Source organism: Tachypleus tridentatus, chromosome 7 (genome assembly GCF_004210375.1).
Source record: "Tachypleus tridentatus isolate NWPU-2018 chromosome 7, ASM421037v1, whole genome shotgun sequence".
NCBI lineage: Eukaryota > Metazoa > Arthropoda > Merostomata > Xiphosura > Limulidae > Tachypleus > Tachypleus tridentatus.
Genome location: NC_134831.1, coordinates 116371781 through 116396307, shown reverse-complemented (window position 1 = coordinate 116396307; position 24527 = coordinate 116371781). Strand labels below are relative to the sequence as shown.

Below are 24527 nucleotides of genomic sequence, written 5' to 3'. Positions count from 1 at the left end.
ACAGTTAATGGCATAGCATTGTGCTTCTTTCGTTCTTTCTGGTCTTGACTTAAACGGGCGACTGTTACTTTCAACATTTTTACACCATTTGCTAGTTCGAACTTCAACACTCAGTAATGGCGGTTGCATTCACACGTGCACATCAACAATAAATAGTAATGACTAACTAGCCTAGTGTTATTTATATCTATATTTCCAACTAACGTTACTTAACCACCGGTCCCCACTGGTGCAGCGGTAAGTCTACGAATTTACAACGCTAAAATCAGGAGTTCGATTCTGGTTCGTAGACTCAGCAGAGCAATGATATGGCTTTGCTATAAGAAAACACGCAAACAAACATACCCAACTGCTATTACTTCTGTATTCTTACCTCTATTTAAAGTGGCGCCAAAACACTTAGGAAACGTTTTTATCGAAAATTAACCCTGTATGTTTTAGATGTCAAACAAAATAACACGTGAAAATACGAATCTTTCAGAATTTTAAATTTGCTCGATATATATTCATTAAGATGTTTGCTGGCATATCGAGAAATGTAAATTTAAAGTGTCTGTACAGCAAGCTTCTGAACTAACTTTTAAAGGAAAGTAAATCTAAAGTATATGTATAGATAACTGTCAAACTCGTTAGTTTGTAAACACATTAAATAACTTTGAAACGAATTCGAATACACCTTGCAGGCTATTAAACACAGCATTTAAGCAGTGTATAATTGCCTCGAAGGTTGAGTTTGATGCCAAATTTACTGCCAGTATTTTACATAAAGTAAAAATATAGTTTATTATAAAACTATTGTCACAGTTGTGAACAAATAATAGCCTTTCATGTTAGTAACAACATCATTCAATATATAAGTTGGAGGGGGATTCATACCAAGGTTCAGGGATCGAAGCTCTTAGATTTTTTAAAAATAAAAGTTCAACAATATATGTGGCCCAGCTTTCGATAGTTCTATTTAGATTTACAACACACACAGTAAAAGCGTAAAACTGGTATTTTATTATTGGGTTTTCCTTGTATTCTTGGAGGAGTGACACCCCACACTGGAATGTTGTCCTTGTTTATAATTAGGTTACATGTTATTTTACACGCATAATAAATACCATACTTTATTTTCATGTGTTCAAGCTACAGACGGAGGTGTCTGGGCTTATGACGCAAAGTGTGTGTGTGTGTGTGTGTGTTTTCTTATAGCAAAGCCACATCGGGCTATCTGCTCAGCCCACCGAGGGGAATTGAACCCCTGATTTTAGCGTTCTAAATCCGGAGACATACCGCTGTACATGACGCAAAGAAAAATGTGTTTCGTTGCCCTTGTTAACAAGCACAAATGGCACATTGTGTAACTTTGTGCTTAACAACAAAGAAACAAAACAGTTTTTATGTACTTCCTGACAACACACCACTAAATCTACTTCCTGTAGTCCGCCATTTTGGGTATCAGGAGATTGGTCCAAATAAAGTAAGTAATAAACATCTTTCAGTCAGCGCGAATCCAGTCCACTAATTAAAATATTAGTGTTTTCTTGGGGCCGGAATACACAGTGCCCACCACACGTGCTTTCTCATTGGTTGATAAAGCACAAAAATGAATCTCTTCACGTGAGCTTTCGTGACAAACCAATGCTACTTGACCATGCACGGATTCTGAATTATCGCAAAGAACAATGAAAAAGAAAACTACTTACGGGAATGTTTACATGCATTACACGGATCGTGAACATTTTGATATTTTTTTTAAATAAGGCTAATTTTAAAAAGATGTTTCGTGTCTCATTTTACCGATGACTGAACAACAAACATTCTCTCTCAACTGTTTCTGACGATGCTGATTCTAAAAATCATGTTGAACATTATTGATCGCCACTGGTGTTCACGTGGTGACAGATTTATTGAAAATATTCTTACATATAGTGAAAATACATTTGCTATAATACTTTAATTGGGCCTGGCATGGCCAAGCGCGTAAGGCGTGCGACTCGTAATTCGAGGGTCGCCGGTTCGCGCCCGCGTCGCGCCAAACATGCTCGCCCTCCCAGCCGTGTGGGCGTCATAATGTGACGGTCAATCCCACTATTCGTTGGTAAAAGAGTAGCCCAAGAGTTGGCGGTGGGTGGTGATGACTAGCTGCCTTCCCTCTAGTCTTACACTGCTAAATTAGGGACGGCTCGGTGCAGTGGGCTAACAACCTACTCACTTAAATACTTGTTGAAGAATCCGCAAGCGATTGCGGCCTTATGTTCCTAGATGGAATCTAATGGTGATAACTAACTAACTAGCTGATACTTTAATTATTCATTGAACATTTCATTAAAAAATATATAGTATGTTTGCTTTGATACGTTTCTTCCATGTTCACGTCATGAGTAACAGAAATCGAGGGCTTGTTGTTCTCAACGTGTAAAAGTACAGACTAAGTGTAGATGAGTTGATAAAAAGTATTCGTTCTTGAGGATGGTGTTCAGTTCCAAAGTCTTCTATTAATACATCAACATTTGTACAGAAACATAAAGTAACGTGTACGTTGTAATGAGAGGCAGGACTTTGATGGTGAACTGAAACTCTTGTTCTCAGAGCTAATAAATTCCATTGCTGTAATCTAGAGACAGGAAATTTCCCATGATGCTTTAATAGAGACAAATCACGAATCAGATCATTTAACTCATCTTGTATGATCAAATGAGACAGATTATGTTGAGACGTCACAGAAGTAAAATTACAAGATGAAGATGACTCTTTGTCTTCTTCACAGGATAACTCTTCTGTTTCGCAATTCGCTGGTGAATGTGGGATTAGAAGACCATTCTTATGAGGCGTTGGTTTCATTTTAGATGTAATATATGGATATTTAGCGTATTGTTTAGTTTTGTACGAATATCTAGAAACATAAGTAATGTAAAAATAAAAGTCGGTTGGATAATCTTTGGGTTTACACTATACCATGGTATCTCCAAGTGGTATATTTACTCTTTTCTTATTTAGCCGTTGTGTCAGATCAGATGTGCAAGCTGTATAACACACATGTAGAGCTCAATGTTTCTCTTTGTTATTTATTTTACATTCAAAAGAGTGGTAGTCAGTTACCTTTACCTTAAGTATGATGATTTTCCTTGGTGAAGCTGTAATATATTGTCCACAAATGTAGCAGAAACAGTTTGGGTCATTTTTTACAATTTCGGACTTTACTTGAAGCAGCCATTATTTCAGATTATTTTCTAAATAAATAGAAAATAATTTGTACTTACAGAACTAAAGTTGAAATAATTTTAAAAACAAAATTTTATTTTATCATAGGTATGACGTGAGGAAGAAGACCGGACTTTATTATGACACAACGAAGGAAAACTGGTCCACTTTACAACAATTAAATCAAGAACAAATGGTGTAAATGAACAATATAATTGTAATTTTACACTAATACATTAGAGTGAATGGTTTGATTTGTTTGTTTTGAATTTTGCGCAAAGGTACTCGAGGGCTATCTGAGCTAGCCGCCCGTAATTTAGCAGTGTAAGACTGGAGGGAAGGCAGCTAGTCATCACCACCCACTGCCAACCTTTGGGCTACTCTTTTACCAACGAATAGTGGGATTGACCGTATAATTATAACGCCCCCGCGGCTGAAAGGGCGATCATGTTAGGTGCGACGGGGATTCAAACCCGCGACCCTCAGGTTACGAGTAAAACGCCTTAACCCACCTGGCCATGCCGGGCCTAGCGTGAATGATTGAAGTTATTAAAAGTGTACGCCTTTTGCCCATTACGCTGTCCAAGTAAACATAATTTAACAGCATAATCTATTGCTTTGAGTTGATTGAATTGTATTTAACATGGTGCTTATAAAATATTGAGATATTGAAATAACTCAAAATCTAGAGATATTGAATAACTTCTGAACACATTTTAGAAATCAACATAAACAAATTATCCTGAATCACTTTATTTTTTTTTCAGTAACAGTTTTTTTTATTGTTCAGTGTTAGTGGTTGCAATAAGAACGCTTGAAGCCTATAATGCCCTCAAAATACATTTCATGTCTTCCTTTTTGCCTGAATACTCCTTTACAGTGGATTAAACTACAGCTATTCTGTAAATACCTTTGTCATTTTAGGTAATCTACAACATCCTAAATTTTGCTGTGTTGGCGTTATTTGGTTAGATAGAAGCTCAACAGTAAATACGTAAGTCATCTTAGAACGTCCACATTTTACTGTGTTGCCTTTATATTGGACAAGCGAAAGTACCCGTCTTTGCTCGTCTCCTTAAGTTGATATATTCTGGTTGAATATGTACGTTAATGTGTGTATTCTGAACTTATTTTAGCATAGAAAAACAATAAAAATACTATAAACATTTTTTTTTATTTCCCAGGAGCATAAAACATTTATTTCCTATGTGTTATTTCGCTATCTTGCCTCATGAAAAAGATGTACATGCATGTGGATAAGTAATAATACTCAAGTGCACGCCCTCAAGGTCCACTTAATATATGTACACAATTTCAGGTTTCTAAGTTCCTTCCTCTTTTATACACACAGACATACAGATCCAGAAACACGCCCTTTTATTATTATAAAAGACTAGCGAAAGTACTCAGTTTCACTCAGGTTACGAGGTTGATATATTCCAGATGACTATGTCAGTGTGCGCGTATATTCCGGAGCCATTTTAGCATAACCTATATACTTATGTTGCTAAACGACATGACATAAAAGCCATTCTTGGAACAAAACATCTTAGCTTTTCTATATATTAAATGGTGTTGTATAAGAGGACATATCATTTCATTAAGTTAACGAAAGTTATTTCATTTCATTCTATATAGCTATTTTATAAATAACATAGATGTCACTATACGTCACGCTATTATCAAAGCTTTATAAAAGCCAGTGTGTGTCACGTCACGCTTGAATTTTTTTAACTTAAATCATTTTCAAATTAAGGTATTTTCTGTCGTATCACCAACGTTTTTAATAAAAACAAATCTCCTTAATCAACAGAGACTCTAAATTACGAATTCAGCAAATATTTTTCAACGTTTTATAGAGTATACATTCAGTTTTATACTTTCAGTACTAGATTAACAACAATATTAGATAATTTTTTTTTGCTGATAATGCGTTCCAACATGACATGAAAGCCATTGTTGGAATGCATTGTTAAACAAATGCACTGACTTTTCTATATATTAGATTTTGATATTTAAGGAAACATTTCTTTTCTATATATTTTTTCTCTAGCTTTCCTCATTAAAATTATGCGCAGGCACGTAGGCTAGTAATAATAACCAGGTGAAATCCCCAGAGTCTATTTAGTATAGTTACAAAATTTCATGTTTCTAGGTTCTTTCCTCCTGGTTTATGGTAGCCACATTTGCAAAGATACGCACGTGTGTGAGAGCATACGTGCGTATCTGTCTGTGATTTCTATTTACAATATAATGAACCACTTCTTTTCTGTGTGGTTTGTCGCTAGCTTGTCTCATTAAAAAGACGGACATGCGCGTAAATAAAATAAGTAATAATACCCAGATGCACATCCTCAGTGCTCATTTAGTATGAGTGCAAAATTTCAGGTTCCTAAATCCTTTCTTCTTGGTGATATGACAGTCACATATTATTTCCTATGTGGTTTTCACCAGCTTTCCTTATTAAAAACATGCGCTTGCGCACCCACGTGGGTGAGTAGTGATACATCGATGCACCCATGTGGGTAAGTAGTGATACATCGATGCACAACCTGAGATTCAACTTCGTATGTGTGCAAAATTTTAGGTTATTAGGTTATTTCGTCTTAGAATTATGGCGGTTATACCCACATACAGACACACTCTTTTATTATTATAGATTAATCACACGTTGTATTGCAAATGGTAAACAGTATAGCGCTACATTCGGTGTTTTAAAATGTAACAGCTGGTGTTAATTTCACAATAATATACTTAACAGAAAAGCACTATATTCAGAGTTTAAAATGTAGCATGTGGTGTTAATACATTTTAATGTAAATAAAACTCCGTGTATAATTTCAAATATTACTTTACCTACATTATGAGTCTTAAAAAGTATTTGGCTCTGATTTTACAATTATATAATTATTGTGTAAGCATATAGAAATTCAGGTACCGTACGTAATGCATACTGAATTCTAAAAATGTTAAATAAATAAAAACAACTCGAAAATTAAAAATCCTGTTAGGATTGGGTTTGTGTTCGAATGCAGGGTCTATCTCTTGGTGAAATTATAAGGTAAAACAAAAACATTTGTTTATTTTCCATACTTTAAATAAGTACCTCAAAGTTTTAGTTTTTATTGGAACATTTTGAGCTTTAATGTGAAAGAATAGTCTAACTGACAAATTATATCAAGTGTATAAAAAATTCAGGTTCAGGGTTAAGATGTACATTTTCGTAAACAGCAGGTTCTTGGTTTGGAAGCTAAAGGTATTTGTTAAATTTTCAACATATATGTTATCATAAAACAGTGTTGTGTGATACATTCATTCATACGTTCCTTCTTCATATGTTTTGTTGTGATCAGCAGCGGATCTAGGATTTTGGAAAGGGTGGTGCAATCAAATTGATAGACGCTATACGATTTCAGCAAACATAATTGAAATTGATCCACGCGGATCATACACTAAGTTTAAATATACTCTTCCAAAAAAGAAACGCAAAAGGCAAAATTTGAGACATATTGTTAACAAGTTTATTCCGGGTAGTTTTGTATGACATGTGTGAAACTTTGCACATTCACTGCTGAACATCCAAAGTCTGCAAAGGCGAAGTCCACGCTCACTAGTTGAAGTTTAACGTCACTCAACGTCAATAACGAGTATGCCCCCCGTGAGCATTAATAACTGCTTGGCATCTCCTGCCCATGGAAGCGATGAGATGACGAATCACATCCTGTGGAATGGCTGTCCACTCAGCCTGCAAAGCTGCTGCAAGCTGAGGTAGAGTCTGCGGTTGAGGTTGTCGCCGTCGTAGACGTCGGTCCAACTCGTTTCAAAGATGTACGATTGGGTTTAAATCTGGTGTTCTGGAGGGCCAGTGAAGAACGTTGATGTTGTGGTGTTTCAAGAAGACAGTGGTGAGTCGGGCTGTGTGAGGATGGGCGTTGTCATGTTGAAAAACGTCGTTGACGTTCACTATGATGGGTTGCACATGGGGCCTAAGAATCTCGTCGACGGTTGCGTACGGTCTGATCAAAAATCCTACGTAGCCCTGGTATGGTTGAGGCAGTAGACGTCGCAGTGGTGGTCCTATCCCGAAGGTGACGTAACCGAATGTAGCGATCTTGTGCAGGCGTGGTCACACGAGGTCTGCCAGATCGTGGACGGTCACAAGTTGATCCATGTTGTTGGTGACGATTCCATAGCTTTGTGATGGTGCTTGGGTGGACATTCACAGCTCTGGCAACATCTGATCGAGATTCGCCTGCTTCCAACGACAAATGGCGTTGTTGCGTTGTGCTTCAGTCAGTCTTGGCGTAACTGTATTGCCTGTCGGTGGCTCAACACTGAATTATGGAAACCGAGAACCCGTCACTTTTATAGGGATTTTGCACTTGCAGAACCTGCAGATCTCTCAAACAAATTTATTGGACACGAATGCGTTTTGGCGAAAAATCCGATGTTTTCCTCCGTTTTCAAAGTGCACAACTTTTATTGTCATTTTGGTCTGACAATCAGTGCCTTAACACGTGTAACATCACATACTCTAAGCTTGTAACGTTATTACATATATTTCTCTTTAAAATAAAAAATATCCCTTTTGCGTTTCATTTTATGAAGAGTATGTAATATCATAAATTATTGGCCTATAGCTAGGAGAGGCACACTTTATAGCGTGAGGACGCAAAATTATAAATAAGAGAGGGCCTAGACCCATTGAATCGTTAGTGAACTCTGTGTTATATAGTATAATCATCCATTCCTTCACCCATAACATTCTAAGTTCGTTTCACTTAGTGAAGTCTCTGTTATATACTATAATCATCCATTCTTTCACCCATAACATTCTGAGTCCGTTTCACTTAGTGAAGTCTCTGCTATATACTATAATCATCCATTCCTTCACCCATAACATTCTGAGTCCGTTTCACTTAGTGAAGTCTCTGCTATATACTATAATCATCCATTCCTTCACCCATAACATTCTGAGTCCGTTTCACTTGGTGAAGTCTCTGCTATATACTATAATCATCCATTCCTTCATCCATAACATTCTGAGTCCGTTTCACTTAGTGAAGTCTCTGCTATATACTATAATCATCCATTCCTTCACCTATAACATTCTGAGTCCGTTTCACTTAGTGAAGTCTCTGCTATATACTATAATCATCCATTCCTTCACCCATAACATTCTGAGTCCGTTTCACTTCACCATATAGTAACCGAAATTAATTTAGGTTTGTCAGTAATGTTATGACAATCGAATTTGTTATTCGAGGTGGGTTAAGACGTGCGACTCGTAATCTGAGGGTCGCGGGTTCGCATCCCCGTCACACCAAACATGGTTGTCTTTTCAGCCGTGGGAGCATTTTAATGTTACTGTCAATCCCACTATTCGTTGGTAAAAGAGTAGCTCAAATGCTGGCAGTAGATGGTGATGATTATCTGCCTTCCCTCTAGTCTTACACTGCTAAATTAGAAACGGCTAGCGCATATAGCCCTTGTGTCACTTTGCCTGAAATCCAAAATTAAAAAAAAAAATGTTATTCGGTATTATACAGTGGTAAAAACAGAAAAATAAATTGTTAGCATATACATACTATTATCCATTATTTTATCATTCATACATACAGTTGTTGTAGCCCAAATCATCTGCAGGGTTAAATGAATAGAGGTTAACCACACGGCATGGCCAGGTGTTAAGGGTGTTCGACTTGTAATTACACCATATATGCTCTCCGTTTCAGCCGTGTTCACATTACAATGTGATGTTTAATCCCTCTATTCATTGGTAAAATAGTAGCCCAAAAGTTGGCGGTATGTCGTGATGCCTAATTGCTTTCTCCCTAGTCTTAAAGTGCTAACTTAGGGACGGTTAGCACAGATTGTTCTCGTGTAGCTTTGCGAGAAATTAAAAAAAGCAACAACAAACAAACAGTAATTATTAAATTAAGGAGGAAGATGTGTGTGTTTCTTATAGCAAAACCACATCAGGTTATCTGTTGAGTCCACCGAGGGGAATCTAACCCTCAGGAGGAAGAGGTCCAATCGAACATGACCTTTTCCGGTCTATAAGTGGTTTGAGTTGTCTCGTTACTTTTTCCCTCGTGTTGCTTGTTTTGTTTGTTTGTTTTAAATGTCGCGCAAAGCTACATGAGAACAATCTGTGCTAACTGTAAGACTAGAGGGAAGACAGCTAGTCATCACCACCTACTGCCAGATCTTCGGCTACTCTTTTGCCAACGAATAGCGGGATTGACTTTCACACTATAACGCTCCCATGGCTGAAAGGGCGAGCATGTTTGATGTGACGAGGATTTGAATCTAGTGTTCTATCGCTGAATTAAAGATGACTAGCGCAGATAGCTCTCTTGTGGCTTTGCGCGAAAAGTCAAAACAAACAATAATGGTTACTTTACCTTTTTTAATGTTGGCAGAATCACGATTATATTGTTAATTTACCTAAAATTGCAAATGTCGTACGGAGGCCCCATAATTTTTCTGTTTTGTTATATATCGATGGGAGTTGAGATTTCAGTACGAAAACATTATTCTTAAATGGATTAATATCTTTACAGTTAACTGCAAATTCATAATGCTTCGATTTTCCTGTAATAACAAGAAAAATGATGGAAGATGAAGATAAGTTCGACATTCGCCAGATTGCGCTGCGAAGACAACAGCGACGGTTACACAGTCGTGCGTCTGTCGAGGAACTACTAGAAACAGAAGCAGCTTCGTTTGGAAAGGTATTTGAAAAACGAGTCTGTTTTGTTAAGTCGTCACGAGTTTATGTTTTGCTGTGTTTAATAAAAAACTGTTTTCGTTCACTATTTTGACGATTTTTGTAATGAATAGTAAAATTTACTCCTTTGATTTGGTTTGTTTTGAATTTCGCGCAAAGCTACTCGAGGGCTATCTGCGCTAGCCGTCCCTAATTTAGCAGAGTAAGACTGGAGGGAAGGCAGCTAGTCATCACCATCTACCGCCAACTCTTGGGCTACTCTTTTACCAACGAATAGTGGGATTGACCGCACATTATAACGCTCCTATAGTTGAAAGGGCGATCATGTTTGGTGTGACGGGGATTCGAACCTGCGACCCTCAAATTACGAGTCGAGTATCTTAACCGCCTGGCCATGCCGGGCCTACTCCTTTGAAAGGGACAAAAGTTTGTTTTTTTTTATTTTGTGCAAAGTTATACGAGGACTATCTGCGCTAATTTAACAAACCAAACAAATAATCCCTAATTTAGCAGTGTAAGAAGGCAGGTAGGACAAGAAGAACTGCTTCATACTGTGTAGTAAATGCAAATTATTAAAGTGTTTGGAGGAAGTATTATTAACATATCGGAGCTTTCATACACTTGTTATTTTCATTGAGACAGAATGTGTTTACCTTTCTTAATTTTTTGGGGCTATAAACTATTTTATTTCAAGATTGTGTAGATTAAAACAATAAAAAAGACGCCCTATAAGAGTATTGTACACGTAACTAAAAATAAAGTTCTTCACTTTAGGGATACTAATGGCCAAATAAATAATTAATTTATTGGAATCACCCGGTTTTATAAAACTCCAGACGAACAGCTTTAGTGTGGCTGTTTTATTTTTATTTTTGTTTAACGTTTTGATCAATCATGTGGCCATCATCAGCTAACAGTTCTCTATTACACAATATACCATAGTTATCTGTTGATAAGTGGTCAAAATGTTGTAATAAAGTTAAACGAAAATAAAAATAAGTAATGTACACTTGACCTGGACATTTATTTAAAGTGTGTAGTGGATTTTCACTTCTCACAACTAGTGTTTTGAAATATTCTTATGTCTAGTGGTTTTTGTAAAACCTATATGTTGCCGTTGCGTTTACTTGCTTTTCTTTCTCCTTGTCGGGGTTTTGGCCTTATAGACCAGGAAGGGTCAGGTTAGATTGGACCACTTTCTCCTAAAACCTTTTACTCAACTGTAACATTTGTGTTTTGTTGGTGTGTTCGTATAGATCATCCGGCGAAATGTATTTAAAGTCCAGTCCACGTGAACAACCGCAACGAAATTTCTTCTTTTTACATGTCTACAAGCTTGAACGCTGCTGTTGTAGGCCTACGTTATAAATAACATTAACTAACGTAAACGGGTTCGAATCCGTTTCACCGAACGTGCTCGCTCTTTACAGACATGGGAACGTCGTTATGTGACAGTTAATCCTACTATTCGTTGGTAACTTTGGTGAGTGGTTTGACTAGCTGCCTTCCATCTAGTCTATAATTTATAAATTAGGGTTGGCTAGCGCAGATAACCTAATTAATATAAACGGTATTAAAACATTTTATTTCGAAAATTTCTTTTACTCGCCAAAACGTGAATTTCAGTAAGGGAAGATGATATTAAGGCCTAATATATTCCTTGATTCGCTATCTCCGTTGTTTTTTTTTTCAACATTCTTTCGCCTCTATACGTTAATCATATTTTCTGAATGTATCCATCAGTAAGTCATGCCCCTGGGCCACGGACGGGCTCCCACCCCGTCCCTAATGTATTCTACAAACTGTTTTAATAATTCCAGATTCATTTACGAGGTTTTGATTAAATATTATCGAAAACCAGTAAGTTAATAAAAGAAACACGCATTTCTATAACTTTACAAGTAAGCCCGCCAGTGACACAGCAGCATGTCTTCAGACTTACAACGCTAGAAATCAAGTTTCGATACCATGGTGTAGCTTTATGATTAACTACAAAAAGTTGAAAAGCAAAAGGCCTCTCTTGCTTATTAGCTATATAACTGTTGTTATTAATCCACCATTGACAGCAAAAGTACTTTATTTGCTGGGTATATTCCCTACCCTAAACAACAATAACTGCATACTCCATTAGTACCCCCCTTAGGCCTTATTTACGTGTATGTGTTTTAAACGTAGGTTAGTGGCTCATAAAATGATTCCGAGTTTGTTTGTTTTCGAGAACAAACCTTTAGCTCGTAGTCCAATATCTTGACCGATTTGAGATCTAATTACAGCCGCGGTTATTGAGGATTCTCTCTTGTTGTGGGATATTTGTAAGCACATGCAGTATTCTTAATATTGCTTTTAGAGGAGATCAAGCTCTTTCGACACCAAGAGTTTCGGAGTAGATTCGAAGAACGGAACACAAAAATCGTTTGTTGGTGCCACGACTGTTACGCTATTCGAGGACGACACGAGACTTGGAAGAATGCACGTGCCACCCGTTATCAAATGTGAGGTAACGTATTGACTGTAAATTTTGAATTCTCCCCTTAGATTAATGTCACGTCAGAATTTTTTTTTTAGATTTAATATAAATATTCTGTTTACTGCATGCTATAATCCGTGTCTTAATCTATAATAAAGGTCGCTATTACTCAATGTTATGAATATTCACATTATTTTATGCACTTCAAGATAATTTGTTTTTTAACATTTTCTGAACTCCGTTTAACAAAGTTGCTTTTGTTTACTCTGTAACAACATATAATTAGTGTCGAAAGGTGTTGCTGTTGTATCCGATTCTCTGACAGACTGTACATGTATATAAACCACGCACACACAAAAATCTGTTTCTCTCTGTTTGTCCGTTATCTAACTGCTCCTAAGTTGCTAGAGCAATCTCAACCAAACTTTGTAGGATGACAGCTTGGAACAACAGGCATGTTATTGGAGGTTCACAATCTCCTCGACCACAATCAATGCTGCTATTGAGCATTTATTAACCCGACGCAAGTTAACGTTAAGCATATTCACAGATAGCTTTAAGATTTTCTCACATTCGTCTTAATTTGTCAGTTTCAGATTCAAATTAAAATTCAATTTCATATTTATCTCTTTTCTTGAACAAGTCAGTACCAAAGACACGTTTCGTTTAATACCAGAACTCATCAGTTGGGCTGGACGATGAGAAACAAAAGATTTTATGAAATACTAATTATATATACTGGCCGATTATCCGTGGTACTAGTGCATTAGATCTGCATATGACGTATTCATAACGTCATATCTGCACCCTGAGAATAGAGAAAAATAAAGTTCTCCGTGACAGAGGCGAAATGGAGATAGTTACCCCTGCTGCAAATTTGCATGCCCACAGGATAAAAATTTCGTGAAGTTGGGATTGCATATCGCGTGATAGAAACGTTTTTCCAGTATCATATAAGCAAGAGTTCCATTAGAGTATGATGCACCATAATGTTTGCCCCCGGAGGTAAATTTAAAGGTTGAATACATTACAAATCAGGTTTATATAGAGCCGTCATTGACTATTCAGCTCCTGCATGGATAAATGTAAACAAAAACTGCAAACAATACAAAATACACTACTCACAACAGCTTATAAAGTACCCAGAAAACATCATCTGATTTTATGCATAAATACGCACGCATAGAAACAATAGCAGATAGACTCCTACAAAGTACAATAAACTATTTTGACAAAAATTGGAGAAAAATGAACTAGTAAGCGAACTTTACAGGTGTTGTTTAAATGATGATGATAGACCTAAGCACCTTTCCCCAGTGAATATATATTTTCTAAATAAATAATAAATAAATAAAAGGCCACCTATAAACTAGACTCCACATTAGATTAGGGATTAATTACAAAACATTGAAAGGGTTTTTTATGTAAACATTTTATAGTTAAAACCTAACTAATGAAAGTGTAAATAATTTTGGAACTATAAGAGAAATGTTTTATTTGCACCAAGTGTATGTGTAGATTGTGAATGAACATTGCCCTGAAAGGGGCCTGAGTAAGTGCGGGTTATTCTGGTCCTCATGTACCATGTATAAATACACTTGACAGTTGTAAAACCAACATTTGAAGGAAGGAGGAAGAGGTTAACGAAACCTGACCCTCCTGGGTATATGAACATCAATACCTAAATACCCATACAGAGAGAGGTATAGTTAGGTACAGTTAATACATTGTGTAACTTTGCATATAACAACAAATAAGCAATTTTTAACATTTTAAAATATAAAAGGTTTAAGCATATCTGGCGAAGCACAACCAATTTGCACTTTAAGTGACTTTGATCATCAATGAATCCTTTTGACAAACATTTGTTTTAGGTAGTTGAGTTTTGAATGATAACTGCTATGAATTTCATCTCTATAAATACCAAAGTGAAAACATTAAGTAGAAAATAAATACTATAAAAACATATTTATGTTAGCAGGAGTTTCAGTGTTTAATAGGACGTTTATACCATTAAAATTAATATACAGAGTGTCCCAAAATAACGTTTATTCTCTTTGGATCATCATAACTTGCCTTGTTTATTGATTTTAACAATGAAACAAGATACATATGATAGCCAAGGGATTTATTTAAAGATTTAATACTGAAATCAAGAGAAAAAATAACAAATAAAATTCTTCCCAAGGAAAACTCTCCTTGTTTGAAATTGTAAAATGTCACAATTTGCTTGCTTCACTTCAGGTGTTCAAACTGAAATCCGTTCTGCTCCAGACACATCTCATAACGGGAAGAAATGGAAGTGCACACATCAAACATCATTTCAACTGGTATTAAAGCACATTGTTTTACAATTGCAACTCTCAATTCGTCAATTGTTGCCCTTTTTGTGCTGTAAACTTTGTCTTTCAGAAACCCCCACAAAAAGAAATGGGTGTCAAATCTGGTGATCTAGCAGGAAATTATACACTTCCACTTCGTCCAATCCATCTGTCTGGCATAGATGCATCCAGATAAGCTCTCACGTTGCGATGGAAGTGGGGAGGAGTGCCATTCTGCTGGAAGAAACACTCTTCTTCTCCAAATTGTTCTTGGATGCGTGGCATGGCAAACTCTTGTAGCATGTTGAGATAATTCAATCCTGTTACGGTGTCTTGGAAAAAGAATGGTCCGATGAGTCCCCTAGCGGACAGACCACACCAGACAGTCACTCCAAGCAAATTCAAGTGATGTTCCTCTGTAACATGTGGATTTTCTGTTGCCCAGTAGGTGCAGTTGTGTCGATTTATTGAGCCATTCAGCTTAAACGTTGCTTCGTCACTCCAAACAATTTTGAGTGGAAATTCATCATCGCCTGCACATCTAGCAAGATACCATTCACAGAACTCAACCCTTCGATCAGGGTCATCTTCATTCAGAGCGTGAACAAGCGATGGGATGAAACTTTTGAATTGGAAACGCTTCAAAATGCGATGAACGCTGGATTTAGGGATACCTATTTCAGGAGACAGTAGGCGCACTGATTTTCTTGGAGAATTCAGAACATTATCAATTGACCTCTTGTTCTCTTGTTGGGCGTATTGATGATCTTTTTCGACCGGAGCGACCCTTTCTCAAATGGTGGAGAGTTCCGTGTTCATCAAACTTGGCGATGATGCGTGAAATGCTGGGGCGAGATGGCGCATCCATATGGAACTTTCTAGTAACACGTCTTTGCACTTCAGCTTTGTTTTCGACTTTGCAAAAGTTTTGAGAATGAATATTTTGTGGTCGATTGTAAGCTGATTATCCGCCATCCTTGGACACAAGTCAAATCTGAGACAAAAGAAACGGTTTGTTAGCTATACACAGTCAAAGAGTGTAAACGTAATTTTGGGACACCCTGTATTATGTAAGAAATACACATAACAGAAAAAGAAGTGCTATTAGATATGAAGTGTACTCAACACAAGCAGTACAGTCAGACATGGAGTATACACAACACAAGCAGTACAGTCAGACATGGAGTGTACACAACAGAAGTACTATAGTTAGATATCGACTGTACACAACAGATATATTATAGTCAGACATGGAGTATACACAACAGAAGTACTATAGTTAGATATCGACTGTACACAACAGATATATTATAGTCAGACATGGAGTATACACAACAGAAGTACTATAGTTAGATATCGACTGTACACAACAGATATATTATAGTCAGACATGGAGTATACACAACAGAAGTACTATAGTTAGATATCGACTGTACACAACAGATATATTATAGTCAGACATGGAGTATACACAACAGAAGTACTATAGCTAGATATCGACTGTACACAACAGATATATTATAGTCAGACATGGAGTATACACAACAGAAGTACTATAGTTAGATATCGACTGTACACAACAGATATATTATAGTCAGACATGGAGTATACACAACAGAAGTACTATAGTTAGATATCGACTGTACACAACAGATATATTATAGTCAGACATGGAGTATACACAACAGAAGTACTATAGTTAGATATCGACTGTACACAACAGATATATTATAGTCAGACATGGAGTATACACAACAGAAGTACTATAGCTAGATATCGACTGTACACAACAGATATATTATAGTCAGACATGGAGTATACACAACAGAAGTACTATAGCTAGATATCGACTGTACACAACAGATATATTATAGTCAGACATGGAGTATACACAACAGAAGTACTATAGCTAGATATCGACTGTACACAACAGATATATTATAGTCAGACATGGAGTATACACAACAGAAGTACTATAGCTAGATATCGACTGTACACAACAGATATATTATAGTCAGACATGGAGTATACACAACAGAAGTACTATAGTTAGATATCGACTGTACACAACAGATATATTATAGTCAGACATGGAGTATACACAACAGAAGTACTATAGTTAGATATCGACTGTACACAACAGATATATTATAGTCAGACATGGAGTATACACAACAGAAGTACTATAGCTAGATAGAGTATACACAACAGAAGTACTATAGCTAGATAGAGTTTACACAACAGAAGTAGTACTGTTAGACATGGAGTATACACAACAGAAGTACTATAGCTAGATAGAGTTTACACAACAGAAGTAGTACTGTTAGACATGGAGTATACACAACAGAAGTACTATAGCTAGATAGAGTTTACACAACAGAAGTAGTACTGTTAGACATGGAGTGTACACAACAGAAGTACTATAGCTAGATAGAGTATACACAACACAAGCAGTACAGTCAGACATGGAGTATACACAACAGAAGTACTATAGCTAGATATCGACTGTACACAACAGATATATTATAGTTAGACATGGAGTATACACAACAGAAGTACTATAGCTAGATAGAGTATACACAACAGAAGTACTATAGCTAGATAGAGTTTACACAACAGAAGTAGTACTGTTAGACATGGAGTATACACAACAGAAGTACTATAGCTAGATAGAGTTTACACAACAGAAGTAGTACTGTTAGACATGGAGTATACACAACAGAAGTACTATAGCTAGATAGAGTTTACACAACAGAAGTAGTACTGTTAGACATGGAGTGTACACAACAGAAGTACTATAGCTAGATAGAGTATACACAACAGAAGTAGTACTGTTAGACATGGAGTGTACACAACAGAAGTACTATAGCTAGATAGAGTATACACAACAGAAGTAGTACTGTTAAACATGGAGTATACACAACAGAAGTACTATAGCTAGATAGAGTTTACACAACAGAAGTAGTACTGTTAGACATGGAGTATACACAACAGAAGTAGTACTGTTAGACATGGAGTATACACAACAGAAGTACTATAGCTAGATAGAGTTTACACAACAGAAGTAGTACTGTTAGACATGGAGTATACACAACAGAAGTAGTACTGTTAGACATGGAGTATACACAACAGAAGTAGTACTGTTAGACATGGAGTATACACAACAGAAGTAGTACTGTTAGACATGGAGTATACACAACAGAAGTAGTACTGTTAGACATGGAGTATACACAACAGAAGTAGTACTGTTAGACATGGAGTATACACAACAGAGTAGTACTGTTAGACATGGAGTATACACAACAACAGAAGTACTATAGCTAGATAGAGTTTACACAACAGAAGTAGTACTGTTAGACATGGAGTATACACAACAGAAGTAGTACTGTTAGACATGGAGTATACACAACAGAAGTAGTACTGTTAGACATGGAGTATACACAACAGAAGTAGTACTGTTAGACATGGAGTATACACAACAGAAGTAGTACTGTTAGACATGGAGTATACACAACAGAAGTACTATAGCTAGATAGAGTTTACACAACAGAAGTAGTACTGTTAGACATGGAGTATACACAACAGAAGTAGTACTGTTAGACATGGAGTATACACAACAGAAGTAGTACTGTTAGACATGGAGTGTATACAACAGAACTAGTATAGTTAGACCTAGAGCGTACACAAGACAAGTACAATAGTTAGACATCGACTGTCATAACAGAAGTGATATAGTTAGACATGTAATGTACACACCGGAAGAAGTACTGTTAGACATAGATTGTGCACATCAGAAGTAGTTCTGTTGGACATGGAGTATACACAACAGAAATAGTACAGATATTGAAGTTACGTATAGTAAAATAAATCTTAGAACCAGAAGACGACGGTAATGAAAACACGCTGACACCCTTGTATATCTTTCTCAGTGCAATGGAGTGGAAGGGCACGCCTTGATCAACACGGGAACCATGGTATCATTGATATCAATGATTATGGTGAAGCAGCTGAGGTTGGTGTCTTCTTACTTATTAGTAGTTGCTATGAAAGTTCTGTTTTATCCGTCACTATATAGTTGTGTCTTAACTTTTATTAAAGTTATGTGTGTTATCCTTTCTCTAAAAGGTAACTTCTTTAAATACTGTTTCATAACCTAACTGATAAAAGTGAACACGGAATAATCTCATTTTATAAACAGTTATCCTGGAAACCAAATTATTACGGAAATGTCTTTAGACGTTTGCATCAAATATAAAATAATGTACTGTTTTAAAGGTTAAGGAAACAAAAAAAATCTTCAACAAGTCTGCTTGGGTTTAAGAATATTTGTAGTCCAGATCAAAAATAATTTTCACTGAAGATAAATGAGCCTCCTTGTTGATGTAGAAATCATACTTAGAGAAGAAATATACATACAAATAATAACAGTACTTGTCACATCAACAGACTAGCAGACCAAATAATCCCGGATACAACCTCTGTGTGTAATTATATGGGCCTTCCATATCCTGACGTCATAGGGAAAATTAAGTATGTAGATCTTACACTAGGAAACTGGCAGCAGGTGTCTCAGTTCTGTGTAGGTAAGAACCATTAAGTATTCAGTATTTATATTTATCACTAATAAGGTGGTAACAGGTGTCTCTGTCCTGTGTTAGTAAAAGATCTTCATCAGAATTTTGTGGATTCTTATCATGTGATGCTTAGTCGTAAAATTAAATTTCTTTAATGAACAGCTGATCTTGCTTAAATACTTTTCTGTATGACATAAAAGGTTATATTTTGCTCATTGTAAGAAAGTGCTCGCTGTGTGATGGATAAACTAACTTATCAAACGGGGTTCAATTACACATTTTTTTTAAATTTTACATCAGTTATTAAAACGTGTCACTTTTTTTTTAGGGTTGGGAATGTGTAAATGTCAATACTTTTCTGTTCTTCCTTACAGTGAATGACCTGGTCCCGGACATTAGCCTTGGTGTAGATTTCCTTAGAAAAACACAGGTAAGTGTTAATACTTAACGTGACAACCATTTTGAAACTCGATACTGAATAGAGTCAGGTTCAGTACTACAGTGTTGTGTAGGTCTGCTTGGCAGAGATGAAAATATCACGACTAACGATGGGCTTTGTTGTAGATGAGCTGTAATACTAGTTTATTTATGATTTACCCCCCGACACAGACACATGGACTTTCTTGACTCATTATGATCAGAATGTAGACCTTCTCACTGTTCATTCATCGCACAGTTTGATTATGAACACTGTTCTGGAAATGTGCACACGCTTGATTGTTGTTAATTGGCCAACTTTAGGAAGATTCTTCGTACAAAACAAACACGAAAAATACCACGAATAAAGGTGAATTTTCAAATCACTCAAGTTCCTTGGAATATTAAACATTACTTGGAAAATGTGGTTCTGTTGACATCATATACCATAAACGTTTCTGGATAGTGTGGTTCTGTTGACATATGCTATAAGACTCTCAGGATACTGTGGTTCTGTTTACATATACTATAAGAGCCTCTGGATACCTTGAAAGTCTTTTTGAAGTTTCATCTAATGAAATTTAGTTTCTGCTCATAGTTATTTAGGAAAATAAATTATATATTCGTTGCAGGTAAAACGCTATTTACTGAAAATAGAAAAGTAAAAGCTGTCCTATGATACGCATGCATACGTACAATAAAACTGCTTGTTAGAACCTGTCTCATAAGAATATTGTTAATATGTGCCATAAAGAAAGGCTGGCAGATAACAATGTAAAGAAATTACTGTTTGCCGTGTTCTTTTTCTTCGATTAGTAAAATTATACACGGTATATATCACATTTATTTTCACGGTATTCAGTTTTACTGATAGAATTTGTTTGTAACTTACCGTTTTAAAACGTAAAAGTTTTATTTCAACTTTCCTTTAGGCTGTTGTGAACTTTGAAGATGCTTCCCTCAGGATAGGAGGCAAAGTTGGAGAAAGAGTTCCATTTCTCACCACCAGGGATGTGATAATGCTGACCCGAAAATTAAACAACTCACAATAATATTCTGTTAAAAAACAAGCTAGAACAATAAGTTCGTTCGTGCTGTAAGAATCTGTTTTGATTAATTAATATTAATTTTTCATTGCCGTTTATTTAATTGTAACTCAATTTTCTCACCTAGTGAACAGGATCTGTATTTGTCTCTTAAAACTGATAATAATAACAGGAAATGTAACTTTTATTAATACAATTATCTGTCGAAGCTCTTTTCATAACATTTTCTCAAAGCGTTCATGAAATTACCAACTGATACTTTTCTTTCTCAACATGTGATAATATATGGAGTATTTTTATACTGCCTGCATATGGTAACAGATGGAGTATTTTTATAGTAACATCTAAATGTGGTGATAGATGGAGTATTTGTGATGGTAATGGCTGCATATGGTAGCATATGGAGTAACTTTATGGTAATGTCCACATGTGCTAAAAGATGGAATATTTTTAATGATAATGGCTGCATATGGTAACATATGGAGTAACTTTATGGTAATGTCTGCATGCGGTAACAGGTGGAGTATTTTGATGATAATATCTGTATGTGATAACAGGTGGAGTATTTTGATGATAATATCTGTATGTGATAACAGGTGGAGTATTTTGATGATAATATCTGTATGTAATAACAGATGGAGTATTTTGATGATAATATCTGTATGTGATAACAGGTGGAGTATTTTGATGATAATATCTGTATGTGATAACAGATGGAGTATTTTGATGATAATATCTGTATGTGATAACAGATGGAGTATTTTGATGATAATATCTGTATGTGATAACAGATGGAGTATTTTGATGATAATATCTGTATGTGATAACAGATGGAGTATTTTGATGATAATATCTGTATGTGATAACAGATGGAGTATTTTGATGATAATATCTGTATGTGATAACAGGTGGAGTATTTTGATGATAATATCTGTATGTGATAACAGATGGAGTATTTTGATGATAATATCTGTATGTGATAACAGGTGGAGTATTTTGATGATAATATCTGTATGTGATAACAGGTGGAGTATTTTGATGATAATATCTGTATGTGATAACAGGTGGAGTATTTTGATGATAATATCTGCATGCGGTAACAGATGGAGTATTTTCATTGGTAATGTTGGTTCCCAACTACTAAAGTCAAAGCAACAAATGGTATCTTTTTATTATTTATTAATTTTATTTATTTAAACCAAAAGCTAACTCTTTTCTTACTCGACCTTTAGATTTTTGAATATTTCTTTTCATTAAACATTTGCAGTTTGATTGTAGTTATTGTTACTAGACTGTAAGATATCCTAGTGCAGGGGCGTAGATTTGCCGAAGCCTTGTGGTTGTGGTCATTTTTAGCGCACGAAATCAAACTCCGGATTTTGGTGTTTAAATTCCCTAAACTCATCGGGGGCGTGGAGACATCCTGAATTCCAGAAATGTAAATTAAGTTTTGAATATGACTTCTTCAGTTTAATTTGCGCGCGTGCGCTTATGATACAAATTTTCGCAGAGCTCCGGATTTATAAAATTTAAAGTTACACCACTGCTAAAATATGGCTGTTGATTAATTACTAGAAATAACATATAACTAATTAATAATTAGCTGAGGTGATAGCTCAACTGGTAACCATGACAACGACTGATTCTTCTCCCTTGAATACAGAATTAGAGCCTTAATTAACCCTAAATAATAACACTATGTAACAAAATTTTTACTTTTTCTTGTTGCTGGACAGAAAGTGTTATTTCCCAATTGCTTAAGCCTAAAGTAAATGGAAAAGACCTATTTTACTCTTCAAACTTTGCTTTTGTGACCAAGGAGCGAATAATGAAAACATGATGGGAGACTGTATTTGGGGGCTGACACGTGCAAGTGATTTACATTACAGTCAAAAAGCTATTCACTTTTAAACTATTTATACTAAAGTTATAAATACATGTAAATCTTGATTCATATGTTGTTCTATTCAGAACTTATGTAAATGAAAATGTGCAAATTTGCCCGTTTTTACATAAAAGATGTTTGTTTTTTGAATTTCGCGCAAAGCTACTCGAGGGTTATCTGTGCTAGCCATCTCTAATTTAGTAGTGTAAGACTAGATGGAAGGCAGCTGGTCATCACCACTCATCGTCAACTCTTGGGCAATTCTTTTACCAACGAATAGTGGGATTTACTGTAACATTTTAACGCCCCCACGACTGAAAGGGCGAGCATCTTTGATGCAATGAGGATTCGGACCCGCGACCCTCAGATTATGAGTAGAACGCCTTAACCCACATAGAAGACAGGTTAATTTCTAAATTTCATTATCCAGGCCACAAAAACAAAGTTTGAAGGGAATAATGACCATTTTCTGTACTTTTACAACATAAGCAATTAAGAAGTAACACATGCTATCCAGGAACAAAATTTGTGTTACATAATGTAATGAAGATGATGTTATGTTCAAACACAGATAACCGCGTAATAACTTACCATCTTATAAACCCCTGAATGTATTTCCAACGCTTGTATTGGGATGAAATAAATTATACACTTCGTTTGATACATTCAAAATATCGCGTAAAAACATAGTGATCAATAACAACATAAACAGTTAACAGTCCACTTGACTCAGTTAACACAGAGGTTTTAATTACTTTATTAATGATCAGTATCTCATTGTATATATATATGTTTTGCACGTCACTCACTGTAAAACTTTTGTTTACACCAAAATCTTGATATATGTAAAAACTGGAAATAAAAGCTACTTGTTTTCTCACTTAACGAATTAGAAGTTACAGTAAATGTTTTCTCACTTAACGAGTTAGAAGTTACAGTAAATGTTTTCTCACTTAACGAGTTAGAAGTTACAGTAAATGTTTTCTCACTCAACGAGTTAGAAATTATAGTAAATTTTACAATGGATACCTGGTATTAAAATAGAGTTGCTCAGAGGAATATCTGTGCTCTTCTAATCGTGGGTATCGAAACCAGATTTTTAGAGTCTTAAGCCTGCAAATTTATCGCTTAGTTTATAATAATAAAGTATAAAGTTATTGTTGTGTGTAGTTGGAGAATTTGATGTATTGTGTATGCTATGAAACTCAAACTGCTCGCTGAAAAATGCTTTGATAGGACTTTACAACGGGAAGAAGGAGAACTCATGATTTGATAGCTGTCAACAGAGGTGCAATATGTGTCACTCTACCTACTGCTCACCCCCATGGCTCAGCGGAAAATCTCAAGGCTTACGACGCTAAAAATCGAATTTCAATACCCACAGTTAACAAAGCACAGATAACTTCTGCTTATCAACAACTGAAATAAAAATAAATGTATAACTAACTGTATACAAGAAAAAGACGTCACCATTAAATAGGTTAAACATTCGATAAGTTGTTACATAATGTTATTTAAACTTCGAATAAAAATATACAACAACTTGACGATTGTTTAACCCATTCTTTAGTCTTAACAGCACCCAACTCAGACTTTACTTACCTGTGACCAGAATATGAGGTTTGATTCACATTATATGTATTTATAACGTCCAATAAATTTTTATTTATATTTGTTAATTATGGTTTCATACTTTAATCAAGAAACCTTAACTTGATCAGGTCATAAAAGCTAGGCCTACTGAATGGTATAAATAAGTTACTTTGCAGTGTTTTGTTGGATTTTATACAAAGCAACTCAAGGGTGTCTTCGCTAATCGTCCCTAATTTTCAGCTGATGAACTAGAAACAATGCAGTTAATAAATACCACTACTCACTGCTAAAAGTTGGACTGC

The 24527-nt window shown here is 35.7% G+C and overlaps 1 protein-coding gene across 1 annotated transcript in view; it reads left to right on the top strand.

Moving 5' to 3' along the window:
- The window catches only part of LOC143256453 (nuclear receptor-interacting protein 3-like), a 29575-nt gene extending 5264 nt beyond the window's left edge, over positions 1-24311 (top strand). Inside the window, exons 2-7 of the mRNA XM_076513700.1 lie at positions 9756-9926; positions 12270-12419; positions 18640-18722; positions 19157-19293; positions 19659-19714; positions 20634-24311. Of these exons, the coding sequence (XP_076369815.1) occupies positions 9804-9926; positions 12270-12419; positions 18640-18722; positions 19157-19293; positions 19659-19714; positions 20634-20753 (669 nt within the window). The 5' untranslated portion in view covers positions 9756-9803 and the 3' untranslated portion in view covers positions 20754-24311. The remainder of the gene's footprint in view (positions 1-9755; positions 9927-12269; positions 12420-18639; positions 18723-19156; positions 19294-19658; positions 19715-20633) is intronic.
- The last annotated feature ends 216 nt before the right edge of the window (positions 24312-24527 follow it).